Source organism: Barbus barbus (genome assembly GCF_936440315.1).
Source record: "Barbus barbus genome assembly, chromosome: 50".
NCBI classification, from domain to species: Eukaryota; Metazoa; Chordata; class Actinopteri; order Cypriniformes; family Cyprinidae; genus Barbus; species Barbus barbus.
This window is the reverse complement of record NC_136728.1, coordinates 3,579,068-3,597,676: the sequence shown is the minus strand read 5'-3', so window position 1 is coordinate 3,597,676 and position 18,609 is coordinate 3,579,068. Positions and strand designations below refer to the sequence as shown.

At 36.1% G+C, this 18,609-nt stretch overlaps 1 protein-coding gene across 3 annotated transcripts in view; it reads left to right on the top strand.

Moving 5' to 3' along the window:
* Positions 1 to 18,609, top strand: part of wwox (WW domain containing oxidoreductase) — a 217,259-nt gene that overhangs the window by 86,434 nt on the left and 112,216 nt on the right. Inside the window, exon 9 of one of the 3 annotated variants that reach the window (XM_079414112.1) lies at positions 7,492 to 7,706. The exons of the other annotated variants lie outside the window; for them this stretch is intronic. Within the exon in view, the coding sequence (XP_079270238.1) occupies positions 7,492 to 7,506 (15 nt within the window). The 3' untranslated portion in view covers positions 7,507 to 7,706. Of the gene's footprint in view, positions 1 to 7,491; positions 7,707 to 18,609 lie in introns of those variants that run through there. 3 annotated transcript variants of the gene reach the window in all.

Genomic DNA, 18,609 nt, shown 5'->3' with positions numbered 1-18,609 from the left:
CTATCTGTCGTATCTGTCTGTCTGTCTGTCGTGTCTATCTGTCTGTCTGTCTGTCTGTCGTATCTGTCTCTCTATCTATCGTATCTGTCTGTCTGTCTGTCTGTCTGTCTGTCGTATCTGTCTCTCTATCTATCGTATCTGTCTGTCTGTCTGTCTGTCTGTCTGTCTGTCGTATCTGTCTCTCTATCGTATCTGTCTGTCTATCTATCTGTCTGTCTGTCTGTCTGTCTCTCTATCTATCGTATCTGTCTCTCTATCTATCGTATCTGTCTGTCTATCTATCTGTCGTGTCTGTCTGTCTATCTATCGTGTCTGTCTGTCTATCTATCGTGTCTGTCTGTCTATCTGTCGTGTCTGTCTGTCTATCTATCGTGTCTGTCTGTCTGTCTATCGTGTCTGTCTGTCTATCTGTCGTGTCTGTCTGTCTATCTATCGTGTCTGTCTGTCTATCTATCGTGTCTGTCTATCTATCTGTCGTGTCTGTCTGTCTATCTATCGTGTCTGTCTGTCTATCTATCGTGTCTGTCTATCTATCTGTCGTGTCTGTCTGTCTATCTATCGTGTCTGTCTGTCTATCTATCGTGTCTGTCTGTCTGTCTGTCGTGTCTATCTATCTATCTATCTGTCTATCTGTCTATCTGTCTATCTGTCTGTCTGTCGGTCGTAGATAGACCACGTTTGGCTACTGAACCCCTTTTGTTAAAAACAGTTCAGAACACTCTGAGTTGCAATGCAGACACAACACAAACATACTATACAGACTCTCTTCAAACAATCGGTATCAAAAATCAACTCGGCATTTACTGGCACTGTTTTTAAAAGCTTTAAACTCGGTTGAATAAATATTAAAGGGTCCAAACATCAGAGGTAACAGCTCTGTTTTCCAGCTAGCTGCTCGCTTTAAAGAGCCAAATCACGTTGTAGAGCAGAATGCTTTTAATGTGCATTATCACTTTACATAATTCTCATTGTAATGGCGAGGGGACAAAGGTCACTGTAAGTGATCTAATGCTGTTTGGTCGACATACTCATTCGTGCATGAATCATTGAGCTGACCTACGACCTCCAGAGTGCTCAAATAAGACCTGTATAAACAACCATAGAGAGCGCTGGAAATATCGAGTGCATTTTGCTGAACAGAATCAAGCTTAAACCTTCTGATATGTTAAATGTGAAGAGCTTCTTTCATGCTTATCAGTGGCAGTCAGAAAATATATAAAAAAAGTGTTCATTTAGGGGTTCACATAGGACTATTAAAAAAAAAAAAAAGTCACTTTAAACATTGTTCAAACATAAAAAAGAGAACTTGAAATTAACTATTCCATAAAAAGTGAATGCTGTGATCAACCAAGCTTTTGTGATACACATTTTACCTTCTCGTGAATGTGCTAATATCTTTGCAACATATCTACTCTATGCTTATCTAACTTCTGCATGTTTTTTCATTTTTATTTTTTACATTTGTACATTACATTTTTTTTTTTTTTTTTTTTTCATTTGATTTTTTTTTCTTGTCTGTTTTACTTTTTTTTGCCCGTTTTGAAACACATATACACTGTCTAACATCTCTATGCTCTTTTTTGGCTTCTTTTTAATTTATAAAAAATTTGGCTGATACATATTTTTGCTTCCTCCATGAATCCATTAAAATATCATCTTCCAAGGCACATTGTTACAGTGACATTTAAATTATGATTATGATGATTATTATTATAATTTAAATAAAACAATTATAATCTATTAAAACATAATTCTATATGCAAATGACCTTTGTAAACAGCTTAAACTGTCATTCATCATCTAGGTGTTTAGATGTGTAAATGTGGGCGCTCATATGTTAATGAGCACATCATAAAACGTTTTTTCATTAAATGACCCCGTAACATCTACCTTTCTGTCATCTCCAGAAAAATAATAATAATAATAATAATAAAAAAAAACAGATCTCCATGTTGTGGCATATTGTGTGTAGGGCACAACCAATACAGAGAAAGTGGACCAAATTCACTGCGCCTCATTGGTGTTTGCCATTCCTCTTGGGTTTACACACTATATCTGCTATTGATCGTGTTTCCGTGGCTCGTTGTGACCAATCATCTGTGCAATGCATCTTATAGCGGCCACCCAACCTGCTCCACTACACCTGCTTAATGTATTCATGCATTGATTGTGCTTTACACTTAAACATGATTAGCTGCATTCATACCTATTCATGTGCTGTTCTCTTACTGTTAGACACGGGTTAAATACGCAAACACACAGTTACTCACATATGAATGGGGACGCCCCAAAGATTTATGTTGTTTTTCTATAGGCCTAAATGTTATGTTGTTTTCTATAGTTAATTATGATTTCTTACTAGGAGTGTGTAATGATGCTCAACTAGTTGCTCAATAACTGACTAATCAGCTATTTCATAATCATTAGTTTGTATTTATTTGGTAGTGCATATGTGTACAAGTATACTGTATATAGCTAATGTAACAGCACATTACTCACAAATATTGCATTACATTTTATTGCATATGATTTATTTAATGAGAAATATTTATTGAGAAGATAATTGTAGAGTTGTGTTTACTGGTTTCTGGATTTCTGTCTAATTTGCATGTAAATAATGCAACAAAGGTGCATGGTGATTATTACAGATCAATTTCAACTGCCATCTTATTGGTTAATTAAAAATAATTATTTGGACCAAGCTTGATTTGAACCAATAAAAAAAGAAAAGAAATAAAGATGCAACACAACACAACACAACACACACAAATCAGGAAAAAAGAAACAATAAAGAAAACATAAAACAAAGAAGAAAAAACAAAAACAAAATAAAGCACAACACACACACAAAACAAACAAACAAAAAAATAAAAGCAGTAAGAAAATAAAACGACTAAAAAGAAGAAAAGAAAACTAAACAAATCAAGATGACAAAATAAGAAAAGAAAAACAAAAGAAAACAAGAAAGCTAAACAAAGAACAAAACAAAGATCTTGTCTTGTCTTTACATAGGGCACGCATGCCAGAAAACAACACAATAAATCAAATCAAGCAATAAATACAAAAATAAATCAATGCATTTTTGCATCTGCACCTGCAATTTTTCGAAAACTTTTGCCATTTTTGTTTACAATTTGCATCAGTCGGTCAGTGGTTCCTTGTTCTGAATGGCTTCTGAGATGAATGTCTCGTATCCATAGCCAGTTAATATGGCTCTGCCACCATGTGTCTGTTTCCCAGTCTTTCACTTCAGTTCTTTCTGTAAACTGAACTTGACTGAGTGCGCAGATTTCGTTGCACGCGGCCAGTCTTCAGTTCTCCCCGTCTCCATGAGAAATGGCTCTTTCAGGGACAGAGGTCATTAATATTTTGTGTTGTGGCTCTTTGAGGATGTAGCAGATAAAGTGGTAAAGAAAAGCTTTTATTGGACATGAACAGGCCACTCCATGTTCATACATTACGCTCGGATTGGATCGGAAATGAATGATCAGGGAATGTCATTGACGTTTCTGGTATTGAACAAACAATGTTCTTTTGAAGATTTGTGTGAGTGACCTCTCCAGAGAAACACACACAGAGAGAGAGAGAGCACTTTCAGAAATCATTTATTCCCAAATACAGAAGAACATTACCTATAGTGCAAAGTCAATAAAAAAAGCTGCTTATTTAATTATTTAAAATGCTTTCTTTTGTTGAATGTATTTTTTATTTTTTTTTGCTGCTCATTTTTTGTTGTTGTTTTTAATTGTTACTGGTGCTCAATTATTAATAATGGTTCTTACTATTAACACCTTAATACTTTTGTGGAAACCTCCCTCCCTCCCTCCCCAACCTTTAAAATAGTAGCCTACTGTATAACATTAAACTGCAAAAACTTTCAAAACTATTAATAAACATAAATATTTTAGTGAGCAGCAAATCAGCATTTCTGAAGGAACATGTGACCATTGAAAATTCAGCTTTGCATCACTGGAACAAAAGTTTTAAATATATTAAAGTAGCAAATTATTTAAAATTGTAATAATGTTTCACAATATTAATGTTTTTACTGTATTTTGAATCTAATAACTACAGCCTTGATGAGCAGAAGAGACTTCTTTCAAAAACATAATTATTCCAAACTTTTGACCGGTAGTGTGATTGGAATCAATTGAATTTGAAATGACTTTTGAATTCCCCCATAAAGCGTTTAAACTATTAGCAGAACTTTTAAAAGCAAATCTTCTCTCTGGCTGCGGAGATCAAAGCCATCATAGTTTGACTTTTGAGATTTTAGGAAAGTTGTTTAATTAAACGGAAAAGATGAGCACTAGATGTTCTTTGATGCCGAATCCAGCGCTGCGCTCACATTTCATGTGATTTTTCTGCACGATTTCCCTCCCGCTATTTAAGGATAGCGAGCGGCGGAGTGTGAGTTTAGATGGTGACTGATGCCCCTCTCTCTAATGTAATAGCTGTGGGCTGCTGGGAGGTCAGTGCTTTCTCAAGGTGAAGGCACGCGAGGGGTCATTTCCAGCGAGAGTTCAGGCCCCTCTGTCTCCTGGGGTTCAAGCAGATGCACCCCCGCCCCCCTCGCCATGCCCATGTGTCAGATGGCACGGACCGACCGTGATTCAGGGGCCGGGTCGTGCCAAACACCCGCGTGCATCTGAGCAGTCGTGCCAACAAGGATGCCAACATCTCCAGAGGGAGAGAGAGAAATCATCAAAGCAGAGTATACACAAAAACACTCAGCCTTTTATTATAAAAGCCGCTTTCATTTTTTACAATTCTTATTTTCTAGAGGCTTTTGATGCCAAAATATATTTCATTTGCATTTCAGGCGTTCTTTCTTATCTAAAAATGCATTTTTATTTGGAGAGCAATAGGTGTCTGTGAGTTTTTTACTCTCTTTTTATTGATTGTTTGGAGCATTAGTATTATTTATATTTAAAAATGTTTGATAATTGCATCAAGACACTCAAATAAGAATAAATGCATGAACTTAGTGCCGGTTTTGAACAGTAGGGGGCATGATGGGTTAACTGAAGCCCTGTCAACACACAACACTGGCCTAAAAAGAAAGAAGTATGAACCAGAAAATAGCTAAAATATGTAAAAAATAAAATCTTAATTGTTTAGTGCTTATTTTTAAGTAAAATATTATAGCTATTAATAGATAACAATGAATAAATATTAAAAGATTAACCTTTTCTTGTAATGAATGGTTAAAATCTCATGTTCTGTACTTGTATATTTCCAGAAGTTTTATATATATTTTTCTTTTTCCCTTCATACACAATTTTGGTTCAGGCTACTGTAGCTAAAATGCTTTCTCATTAAATCCACCATTCAGTTATAGTTTGTGATTCTTTCTGCTGTGGATAAACTGGACGTGAAGCTCTCTTTAGAGAGCGAGTGAGAAGCATTCTGTAGACTTTTATTCTGAGCAGAAGACCCTGCTATGAGACGCCTGCGCCTGTGACTTGAGAGACCATTAGAAATACAGAGAAAGACATTAGAGGCATTAGAATTAAAATCTGAATCTCACTGCATCAAAATATCAAATCGAGAGACACTAAAGAAAAAAGCTGAAATAATAGGTTACTGTTGAAAGTGGAGACAAGGGGTGAATTCCAAACAGCGTTTGTGTGCCCTTGAAGGTCACTGCGGGAAGGAGACGCTTTTCTAGTGCTTGTGAATGGAAGCGAGCCGCTGAATGCCTTCATGAAGGGCTCTTCCTAAGGCAGACATGTGCACGCTGGTCAATTCAAGACAGTAATTTTGCCGTCTATGATAACAGGATCCTGAGTGGGCCATGCTCGCGGTTCAGAAGTAATTTCTTTCTGCCTGGGATTTTAAACCCTAAAGTGAATGCAGCACTTCAGAGTGATGGCCATAGTTACTGGGATGAACTACACCAGTGTTACTCTGCTACGATACTAACTCTCACATCACTGCCATACCAGCTGCGAAATATGAATTGATTTTGTTTATCATATTTATCCTCTGAATTTGTCACCTTTTCCCTTATTTGCTGTTATTTATTTATTTATTTGCTTTGGTGCATAATCAATTTCAATTAGATATTTATGTTTATAGATTTAATTTCATTATTTGTTTTTATTTATTTGAGTTAGTATAGAATATATACAGCCCTTTTTGGGGAAACCTGTTTGAAAACAGTCATTTTTGCAATTCTAGTTAGTCATACTTCTGACACATTTCAGCCTTAAATGAATGATCTGGTCTGTGTTTACACTCACTGAATGCATATTGGATGAAGTGTGTGCCGATACAGTAATGCCAGTACATCTGTTCTGATAATGGCAGCCAGTAGTCATAATAGTGTATGCTGAAATGGACACATTATGCCCCACAGATCAGCAATGATGGGAAATCTATTTGTCTTTTCACCTTTATTTGTCTATGTCTGTTTTCACTACTTCATCCTCTGTTTAGGATAGTGACTACAACTGATTCCATAAAAACAATACAAAAAAAGTCAAATTTTTCAACAGACAGTAAATGAATGGAAGTGCCTTAGAACATGGAAATAGTCTATTTTTTAGACTAAACTAAATCTTTGAGATTTGATTTCTATATATATTTTCCTTATTTATTTTTAATTTATTTATATTTTTTCCCTTCTAGGGACAAACTTTTAGAAATGATCTAAATTAAATAGACAAAATCTATGAAAAGAGAAAAAATGATCTGTTTCTGTTGGACACAGCCGAGAAGTTCAGTATATCTGTTTGAAACAGCTTATCTAACATATAATATTGCTCTCATAACTGAAAAACAGCAACACCCTGGGATTTGTGCTTCTTTTGCTTAGAAAAAATAATTGGATACCATGCACACGTTTCACGCAATCACACTTGTGACGTTCACCTATATTCCTTGTTATTCTAGTTTAGTGCAGCTATCAGGCAGGCTTTGCCAATAAAGTTTATTGTACGGTCCTAAGTGTCAATATCCTCTGCACCCATGGTCCAGGGTGGTGGTAATTAAAATGCCACAGAAGGAGCGGGGCACGCATGAAAATTTGATGGCAAATTGATTTCAAGTTCGTCTTGAAATTTGTCCTGAAACCGATACTAAAGACGGCTTTTTGTCAGCTGAGACAGGTACTGATGACTGAACGATAGAAAAGTAAGAACTGGCAGCAGATAGAATATCCATATTTGATTGCATTGCGTTTAATGTTTGAGAACTTTATTTTGGTTTCATGTTAAAGTGGTCATTTGTCTGTAAGGAACTGTAAGTGATGGAGGAACAAGGAGGAGGAACTGGGCCACATCCCAGCCAGCGTGGATATTTTTGCTTGAGAAAGTGTTAATTTAACACTGAAGTAATTTGCAAGCTAGGTAGTGTGCTTTATGCGATGTTCAATTACACAAAATGTGTGTGCTTCTTTGTGTGTCTGTGATGTTTGGTCAGTTGCATATAGTCTCATTTTCCCCAGATGTCTCTTTTAATGTCTTTGTTTTCTTTTTACTTTCACAGATAATCCTACTTTAGTAGCACACCGCTGTGTGCAGTATGGCAGCTAAGCAGAAAGCGTAATCCTCTACTCAGGTATTGATAGTTTAGATTGACTCCTGCTGCCTTTCATAAAGACTGATGAGACCTTTTACTGCCAAAAGAGCAGGAAATTACAAGAAAAAGACAGAGGATGATGTAATGGATATTGGAGAAAGTAAACAAAACAAAAGAGTGATAAACAAACAAAACAAAGCAAAAAGAACAAACAAATTAAACTCAACAAAAAAGACAAAACAAACAAACCAAAACAGTGAAAGATCAAACAAACAAAACAAAGCGGGCGAAAGAACAAACAAATGATTGGAATGTAAAAACAAGGTGAACAAGGAAATATAGAAATTGACAATGAAACAAAACAAAACATTCATTTCAAAAGTTGAAATGAATGTAAGTATAATGTGTTAGAAAAACAAGCGAATGAAAGCAAAGCAATTAAATGAAAGAATGAACAATCTTTTGGAAGAGTGTAAGAACACGAAACAAACAAAAAATGATAGTGAACAAAGAGAAAAACAAAGGAGTGAAAGATCAAACAAACAAAAAGCAGGTGAAAGAACAAGCAAATGATCATAATTGAATGAAGACTTAAAAACAAAAATGAAAGTGAACAAAGAGAAATAAAACAAAAGTGAAACAACAAAAACAAATGAAACGGCAAGAAAAAGAACAAACGAGTGAAATTTAAAGAAATTGAAAAACAAACAAAAACATTAGAGTCCAACAAACAAGCAAAGCAAAATAAAAAACAAACATGAGTTAAATTGCACGCACAAGACTGGAAAATAAAACAAACAGAAAGTGAACAAAAAGAAAAAAGAGCAATGTAACAAACAAACAAAAACAAGTAGACGAAATAAACTAATGACTGAGAAGTAATGAAAAACTGAAAAAAGCAAACAAATGAAAGTGAACAAGGACAAAGAAAATTGACAATGAAACAAAATCAAAAGTTCAACGAATGAAAGAATAGTGTTAAAAAAACAACTTAATGAAAGAATGAGCTAACTATTGAAAGAGTGAAAGAACATGAAATAACAAGCAAAAGGCAAAAAGAAGGACAATGAATCAACGACAGAAACAAGGACAGACACAATAGAAAAGACAAACAAATGTTAGACGCAATGAAAGATAAGTAGATCGGCCGAAAGAAAGGCGAACGAATAAAAATATCAAAGCAGGAAATACAGTACAGTGCTGTGACCTCAGACAGAATGTCACACCTCATTAATTTAATCTATTAAACTCATTACGCAAACGACACGACTGTATTACACCGTTACGTTTCTAGAAGCCCACACATACTGTATCTCCCTCTGCCTCTTTCTCTCTCGTTTCCCTCCCCTCTCCTCTAGAGCAATATTCTCCTTCTGTTGCTCTTATTTATGTAAACTTGTTAATAAAAGCGCTTTTTTTAGGGAGCAATGAATGGAAATGAAAACATCCTTCCCGCTCTAGCAGCCATGCGGCCTTGGCGCGGATGGTTGGCGCGCCTCAATTTAACGTAAAACACAAAACAATTTGAAATTACAATGGGAGAGATTAAGGGGAGATTAAATCGGAGGGAGAGGCGCTTGATGGCAGGCCGAGATAGTGCATATTCATTATGACAGCATCGGGAGGACGACTAGGAGGAGGAGGAGGAGAACGGGCTCGGCGGGCGGAAAGCAGATGGCATTGTAATTTAACGGGGATGTTTCCGAACATGGGAACAACTCCGCACGTCAGGAGTGAAGGATGCCCGGCGTTTGAAAAGAAATCAATCGCGAAACAGGTCGGAGCCGCCGTGCATACAATAATTGAATATTAGGCGAGGTCGGAGAGGAAGAGCGCATCCGGGCGAGGAGTGGTCAGCGGGCGACCTGTGTGCCCATGAAAATATCCTATGATTGATTAGTGCACCCTTGATGTGTGTATGTTAGCGAGTGTCCAGCTCCTATCCCACACCATTAGACACATCAGCTTTGTCTTAGCTGCATGACATAATCAATAATTACAACTGTTAATCAATGTGATTTTAAATAAGCATCGACCATGTTCGCAAGGTTACCCAGGTCTGTTGCTTAACATTAAGCCCAAAACGAGGAGAAACTGGGTTGGCTAGAGGGAATTCTCCCCCCAGTCTGTGATAAAGTAATTCCTTTCCCTTTTTTATCTGATTGTGTTTCAAATCATTTTATTTTACAAGCTTGAATTTATAAAAGACAACCAAAAGTTAATTCCGATAGGGTGCAAAGTTGCATATTGTCACATGTCGTCTGTGTGTAAATGCGAACGCCGTCACAGACTGCAGATTAGTGTATCTGATTTACTGCTGGTCTCGCGTTAGGGTCTTTGGAGCCCCTCGCTGCATTTGTCTCGATTTCCTAATGGTGTTTCAACAGCCTCGTCTTAAGAGCTACTTTTTCATTTTAATGGTTATACAAGCACCCGTTCCCTAAAACGCTCTGCGCTGGGCTTTTAGCTCGCCGACACAACCAGAGCAAGTTTCAAAAAGTGAAAAATGCAGTGAGAACGCTAGTGGGAAATTTCGTCCAGATGGACGTTTCACATGTTCTGGTCGTCTTCCCCCTCTTTTTTTTTTTTTTCTGTATAATGTATATATTTAACTTTCAGTGAAACCGAGAGTACTAGACATGTTTTGGAAACTGAAAGAATGATCGGATTAGCCAATTTAAAAAAAAAAATAGGCATGCAAGTAAACAAAACAAGAATAAAACTGATTTTTTTTATTTTGAGAAAAAGATTAAAAACAGACAAAAATGAACAAGAGATTGCGAAAAGCAAATAAGAAACACAAATAATGGAAAACAAAATAAAGAACAAAACTAAAGTGCAAACAAAAATGAGTGACTGAATGAAAAAACAAACAAGCAAAAAATCAAACTGAACAAAGAGAACAAAACCAAAAGAGTGAAAGAACAAAAACAATTAATCAAAAGAATAAAAACGTTTGAAGAAAGTCGCCAAAGAATAAACGAACAAAAACAGGGCAGGACAAAGAGATGAAAGTGAAAACTAATTACAAAACAAATAAAACAATAACAAACAAACAAAACAGAATTAAAACAGACAAAAAAGGATGAAAAAAGAGCGATGGAAATAAAATGTACGAAAATAAAGAACAAAACTAAAGATGATAGAACATTAAATAAGTCAAATATAACACTATTTATGTCAACAAAACAAATGAAATGATCAGAGCACCAAATACAGGACAGTTCTATGAATGATGAGCTTGAAAATTCTTCTAACATCTGCAAAGCTAAGATCTGTCCATCTTTGGAGGGCCTGAACATGACCACAGGTTGTGGTTTTTCCCTGACAGTTGTCTCTGTAGTCTCCATCCTAACCTTGAGCGAATCCCTGGACCCTGCTTTGTTTACAGCACTAAAGACAGAGACGGAGGGGAAATTACATCAGAATAAATGACTATGCAATCACGGTGAGATCAGTCAAGGGTCGGTTTGTGATTATGATATGATTATACTGGGGACATGCATAAATCTCAGCTGTGTTTATGACGTGTAGTTTTATACAGATTAAGCCTCAATCTAAACGTCATTGTTTAAGCATTGTTATTGGACATGTCTGGTTTGGAGACTGCCGCGAGAATGCAGTGGAATTCAAATGCACGTTTGTGTCCTTGGGGCGCGGCAAATCTCGCTCTCCCTGTGATGTGAGTGAAAGCTAATGAGGAAACGTTTTAATTCATTAAATGCCAGTGTTTCCTGACAGACACTTGCCGCCAATCAAGAGTGCCGTCACAGATGTAAGATGTTTCTTTTGAATGTAGAATTCTAGTTCTTAAAACATAATCATGAAATGGGATATCAAATAATGTAATAAAATAAATCGTAAAATAAAAAATAAAACCAATTAACAGATGTTTTTTTTCCTGCATCGACTGAAAGAAATTGAAAACTCGAAATTATGGAGATTTTCAGCACTTTACAAAATTGCATGCAAAAAAAAAACACATTAAAACCTGGCCAAAATTAACAGCCATTTTTGGCTCCATTGGCGGGCAGGCTTTCTAAATCTCTTACACGCAAAATAAATGATCTCGTATGCTTGTTAAACTTTCCTGTTAAAATGCATCTCTCCTTTAAAATCCCACGTATGGCTTATGTTTTACCCATGTCCCCTCGGTGGTATTGAAATTCCTGGTGGCCGCCCGTTTTCTCCCCTTCCTAATCTGTTCATCAGAGCTTTTGGTTAAATCATGATGCATAGTCTGGGGCTGTACAGAGGGGCCCCATTAGTCATGGTGCGGCCCTTCGACGTATCCGCTTTTTATCCATCTCTTAAATCAGTCTGTGCGGCTATTGGCAGCAGGCTGGGCAGCCTCCAAGAGCCCTGATTGAAGCGGCATTGTTTGGGAGACATGGAGCGCTCAATCAATATTCAGTCTTACTAAATTACAGTTTGCATGAAAAATGAGGCCCTCCCCCTTTGAAGGGGCCGGAGACTCGGGAGATGTGCCCAGGAAGTGTTTCATCAACACTCCTCACCTCTGGTGCAGACAGATGAAATCCACATTTCCAGAACTTTTAAGAGCGGTGTGATAAATTCACTGCTTAGTGTGTGTGTTTGTGTGTGCTCTAATGATAAACTGACATATCAACTAGGCTGTTAAATTGCATGAAATTTGAACATTTTGAAATTGTACTAAATATTGTTGTGGATTTTGAGTAAATATCAAAATAATATCCATTTTATACTATTTTTTTTTTCTATATTTTGACATAGATTTTAAGGTTAAACAAAACAAATTAAAAAAGAGCAAAACCAAACAAAACCAAGCAAAGCTAAACAAAATAAAACAAAAAGAGCAAAGCAAAACAGCAGAAAACGAAACAAAACAGAGCAAAGCAGATTAAAACAAAACAAAAACAGAGCAAAGCAAAAGAAAAAACAAAGCAAAGTAAAACATTAATTAGATCTTGTAAAATTACCACTAAAGTTGGAGTTTTATTGCTTTGTTTTGGTTTGTATTTCCTTATTCACACTTGATTCTTACCATGCATTAATTAACATGTTGCTTTCATTTTCCATGAGGTGAAACCTTCTTCATAGTGATTGATTGCGTCACTTTAAAATCATAGTGCTTCATCTCCAGTGGCCCGCCACCTGTGCTTGCTCCTCAAGACACCACGGAGACCCAGACCCTTAAACTCCCACATTTTACTCGTCACCTTTAACCCAACTTGACCCGTTCAGCCTTTCAGCTGGCCTGGAGGTTGGTCATTTTCTGCCGAGATGGGTGAAAAGGGTTTCTGTTAGCCGCTATTGCTGTTGGATCACATCTCCTCCAGGCTGCGGTTGTCTCCTAACCCCACTCTATTAATCATTTCTCTCTTATTCACCCCCTCTGTTCATTTAACGCTCCTTCATGGTACCAAGAGGGTCAATTAGGCCTTGCAAGACCCAACACTGACTATGAGGGTCTCCCAGCCTCCCAGAGACACAGGAGGGGCAATTAGGCTGTCTAATGCCAGTCGCTGAACAGTATCACACTGCATGTTTGGTTGAGATTATGCACACACACACACACACATATGCTCAAACAGACTTCATTTGATGCCTGCCAGCTGGACCATATAACGTGTAAACCTTAAACAATTAACTCTGTCTTTTACCATCTCTTTATGTGACTCTGTGGTTGAGGGTATTTGTGTAGATGTTGTTTAGGAAAGAAGTTTTCCCAGATGGGGCCTGTAGCCCAGTGTAGCTTGACTGCCTTTCTCAAAGCTAAAAGGCAATTACCTCAGGTCAAGATCCCTGAGCACAGAACCAAGCGTAAGGAAGGACAATCCTATGAAACTGGGGCATTAATTAAATTTTTCATCGAAATTAATTTTCATGTCTTTTTCCCCCACTTTGATATTTGATATATTTAAACATTTTCTTACAATTTTCTTAAAGACTTTTTAGACTTGTAAAATAAATACAATAAAAATAATAAACAAAACAAAAACAACACAATACTAAATAATTGTATCTTATACATGTCCGAAAAGGAGTAGGAAGGAGCATGAGCTTATTTAACCCTATGGAATGGTTTGCCAAATATTTTTTTCTTTAATGTGTTGATGTAATTGAAACAAGGAAGGTGGGGTGGGGCATAATACAGTATATCCTTGTTTTTAATAGCCATTTGCATTTAAATTTGTGACACTAGCAAAACCATGATTTGGTACTTGCTATTGTTAGTCATTGGCAGGTGGTATTAGTGATCTAGAAAGCATTTAATTGGACAAAACCTATATATGCCCATGAACAAAATGAGTCATCAATAATTTTTTATTTTTATTTGTTTGCTAGAAAGAGACTGCAAATTTTAAATGTGTTTGTTGGGTAATAGTTTATTTTGACACCTTTTAGGAGTATAATAGCATATCAATGACCTCAGATCAAACTAAAAAGCTGAAAGACACAAAATCCACAAAACACAAAATTTTGCTTTTCTTGGGTTCTTTAACTTCATTGGCTAGCACAGGAACTGCACTTTCCTGATTTAAGTCTTAATGTACCTTATGGGAACTTCCCTCTTGGAATCTTAGAGAGGAGTGTCTAAATCCCATCAGCTAACCAAAGGGGTACCTCAGGGCTTGGTACTGGGCCCCCTCCTCTTCTCAATATATCTAGCATCGCTGAGACTAAATGCTTCATCTAACCAAACGTATCCTTAATTCTATTGACAGAACTACCATTACAATGCTAGCCTACTTTCTTATTAGCACTTTGTGGTTTAGTCTTAGCACTCAATTTGTATTCTTAGTTAGTTACATGCTGAAGTAATTGTTTCTTTGTAAAGTGCCGTCTGCCAAGTAAATAAATTTAATTATGTAATAAATGTTGTTAGCAGTGAATCAACGGCTCTCCATTGTGCTAATTACAGCCATGATAGATTGTTTTGTGAGTAAGCAAGACTCCTTGTGCATTTGCAAGGAGTGCTTGAAAAAGTTTACATGCTGGCATGGGTTGAGCGTAGAGAGGGAGAGTGCCTATAAGATATACATGCACACATAATATCTCTTTATTTACAGTAAAAGTGTCCCGCTAATACAAGTAGCGCTTTCATAGCTGCTTTTATTCCATAAAGCACTATAGCAGTGTGTGGGTACGAGACAAGAGACCATCATAAACATGCATTATCATCCTGATCCGTGAGCCAGGGGGAGACCGCCATTGACATACACTCCCCGCACAGGTACACACGATAATGGATCCGCTCTCTATAACATGTCAACCTCATTGTAATGTAAAAGCATTCTCTTACACACATTTGCTGAGGGGGAGGAGGCCATGCCAGTGATGACCTGCACTCTTTTGAAATGTAACATGACTTTAAAAGCACTGGCTCAGAGGAGGATATGGTTCCATACACTTCACATGGTTGTTCTATTCATTTTTATGTTTTGTTTATGGTTGGTCTGTGAGGTTTTCTGTACTTGTAAATGTAATATGTAAAATGCTACAAATCTGCCTATGAAATTAAGTATATCTGCTTTATTTATTTGGCCCTTGTGTGAACATTTTTTTATTACTATTTTCTTAAATATACTGTATGATATATACAAAGATATACTTTTTTTTTATTTTGTAAGGAAAAATGTAGTCAGCCCGTCTATATTCAGCAAAGCTTGCTGAACAGTTGCTTACCAAATAAATGAACATTCATTTTAATTTGATTTGCTTTTTATTATTATTTTATTTATTTATTTGCTTTTTATTTTTTGTTATTTATTTGGGTGAGAGAGTGTTTTATTTTTGTCTTATTTTGTTTTGTTTTATTTGTTTATTTGATTGATTGATTGTCCGGGAATGTATTTTGTTTCATATTGGCTTGTTTTTGGTTGGGTATTTATTTAGGTTTTTGTCTCGTTTCATCTCAAAATTATTATTATTATTATTATTATTGTATTTTTGGGGGAATTAATTTTACTTTGTATTGCTTTGATTTTGTGTTTTTTTTTTTTGTGTGTGTGTGTTTTGTATGGAAATTTTGTTACTTTTTTTGTTTTGTTTAGCCTTTTGTCTTGTTTAATTTGGAACTGACTTTTGTTTGTTTACCTTATCTGGGAATTAATTTTGTGTTGTATTTCTTTAATTTTTTTGTGCGTTTTTGTTGTAATTAGTTTTGTTTTTGTCCTGGTTATTTAATCTAGAAATTAATTTACTTTTATTTTTATTTTTTGTTTTGTTTTGCTTCATCTAGTTTCGTTTGAACTGAAATCAATGTATCCAAATAATTTATTCACATATAATGCTATGCTAATCAATATGCTTCTCTCACATTGTTTCCTTCCACTTTGTCACATCTCCAACCTGATGAAGAAATCTTCTCTTAATTTGGAGACTAGACCATTATTAATTGTTTAAACTCTCCAAGTGACTTAAAATGACAGACAGAGAAACGCCATATAAATAATGTTAAAAGATCTTAGTCGGACGTCCTTTTCAGTCTTGAAGTGGCTGTTGTTTGAAGAGCATTCTGTGTGTGTGTGTGTGTGTGTGTGTTGTGAGAGTGTAATGTGCATTTATTGGCATGAGTTGATTGAGTCTTCTCTGAGATCTGGGCGAGGCCTCTTCCTTTCCCATCGATCCTCCACTATCCCATCAGGCAGTGCTGAGAATATCAGGCCGCCAAACATTAAGTAAACCAAGAAAGAGTGCTGGAGTAGTAATGCAAAATCCATGCTGTTTTCATTGTGCTAATTGATCCAACACTAGTGGAGATAGCATCCGTTTATCTGTTGATTCCTTTGCCTTCCTCCTCCGTTTGCTTTCCTCTGCTCTATACTCCATCAAACGTGTCGTCTCAGCTGAGAGAAATTAGCTAATGAAGTAATTACTGTGGGACGAATGCCAATAGAGTGCTATTGTTTTAGGAAAATGGATATTTCTCCAGTCTGACAACAGTCTGGCTTGTTTTACCTTCAGACGTATTAAAGCTCCTGAGAAACGATTCAGTTATTTGTCACAGATGAAATGGAGTACACTAAACGTGCAGACGCAATATTGTTTGTTTGATTTAAACTAAACAAATAGGAAACCTGTCCAGTATGTTTGATGTATGTTTGTGTAGTAAAACAACATTGCTGTCCCACACACTGTGGAGCCACTGCTTACATTGACAGCATCCGGACTGTCACTCAACGCTATAGTGTAGATTTGATTTGACTGAACTCTTTTAAACCACATCATTCAATACTGAATGTTTAATTAAATATATGTATAATTATAATAAAATAATTAAGTTTCATTATAATAGTCATTTCTCAGAAGTTCATGTTTGTTGTTTTTACTGCACCTGTTACAGTCCTGAAAGTGCTGTCTCTGTGAGCCCAGCACTGTGCCTGTGAAAAAAATAACAAAAACTAGCTATAACTAAATAAATAAAAACCCTTTTTTGTTATTTATTTATTTTCCCCTTATTTGCACTTATGATGTTATAGGTAATAATAGCTTTTTAATGTAAAATATGGTTATTTGTTCATGTAATTATTGATGTGTCTGTTATATAAAAATACATAAATATCAATAAATGCTTCTAAGTATTATAGTAGAATTATTTTTATTTCAGTCTGTTCTTCACACAAGTTATCGTGTGACTTTAGAAGACTTGGAAAATCAGTTTTATTAGTTATGTTTATTGTGAGGTTTTCATTTAACTTATAATGTTATAAATGTTGTATGTGTGTTATTTGTTATGTTTTACTGAACAGAAACATCAATAAATACTACTGGATATTACAGTAGAAGTATTCTATAGATATATTTTTTATGTTTCAGTAACTGAGATATGCAATTGAGATCTGAGAGGTACAGCATGAGTTACTTTTCATAAGTTACTTTTAGTGGTCGACCGATATTGTTTTTTTGACTGCCGATATCTTGGAAAGCAGGGTGGCCGATATAAAGCCAATATAATTTTATTTTAATTAATATTTAAGAAATTTGAAATCATTTAAAAATGGATTAAAAATAAATGTGTAAAATAAATATTATACTTCAGATGACAAAGTATTTTTCACAAATAAATAAATATTTAATAAAAATATAATTAAAAAGGAAGTAAAAACTGTAACCAACAGGGCACTCAGTATTCTGGGAAGTTTGTGTGCATTGGGAATCATATTTTTTTTCGAATAAAGCCAAGGTAACACTCATTTTATATATAGCACACAGTGAAAATAACATGAATATGACCGTCAGTGGGCAAATGCATAAAGCGCAGCATAATTTTAAATCACGAGTTTGTCGATCGCGCATCTCCAGTGAAAAGCTAAACTCTCCTCCTGTCCGCATTCATTTCAAACAGACCGACCGTCACGCCTAAGGATACTTCGTTTTTTTACGTGTACGCTAGTGTATGCATCCAGTCGACCGTGTAGCCTTTCAAAGGTGGTCGACACATGCGGTCTCGAAAGCTTCATCCATGTTCAGTGTCTGCTCTATTTTTTGTGAGCAACTGTTGTTGCAGTCTGTGCTATTTTGTTGTCGTTGTCCGTCTCTTTAGTTTCGTTTTCTACTGTGAATCAACGGAACAGTGTTGCCACCTTGTGGAAAAACTGATTACTGCAAAATAACTTCAGTGCGGAAGTGCGACCTGAGCGTACAAAGTACACGCGGTTACAAAAATCGGGTGGTGAGCGTACAGTACGCACGTACTGTTCTGATGACACAATTCACGTCACGAGCACTGTACGCTGTCCCCCGCGTATGCGTAAAAAGTGAAGTATACTTTGGGCTTTAGACAGAACGATGACAGTGAACAAGAGGAACAAGAGAGAGAATGAGAGCGCTGTGTGCTCAGGTGCTGCAGTTCTCAGCACCGTCAAAATAAAAGTCTGGCGCGCCGTCAAAATAAAAATCACCCAAACAGAAAAACTTATCAGCCGATGCTGATATTTGATAAATAACAAATATCGGCCGATATATCGGCCTTGGTCGACCACTAGTTACTTTTGCTGTTTCTTTTTTTAAATGAAAAAAGCAGATAAGACAATGGGCCTCTTTTATCAGTTTAGCGTAGAAATGAGCGCATATTCGAGTGCACAAATCAACTCACGA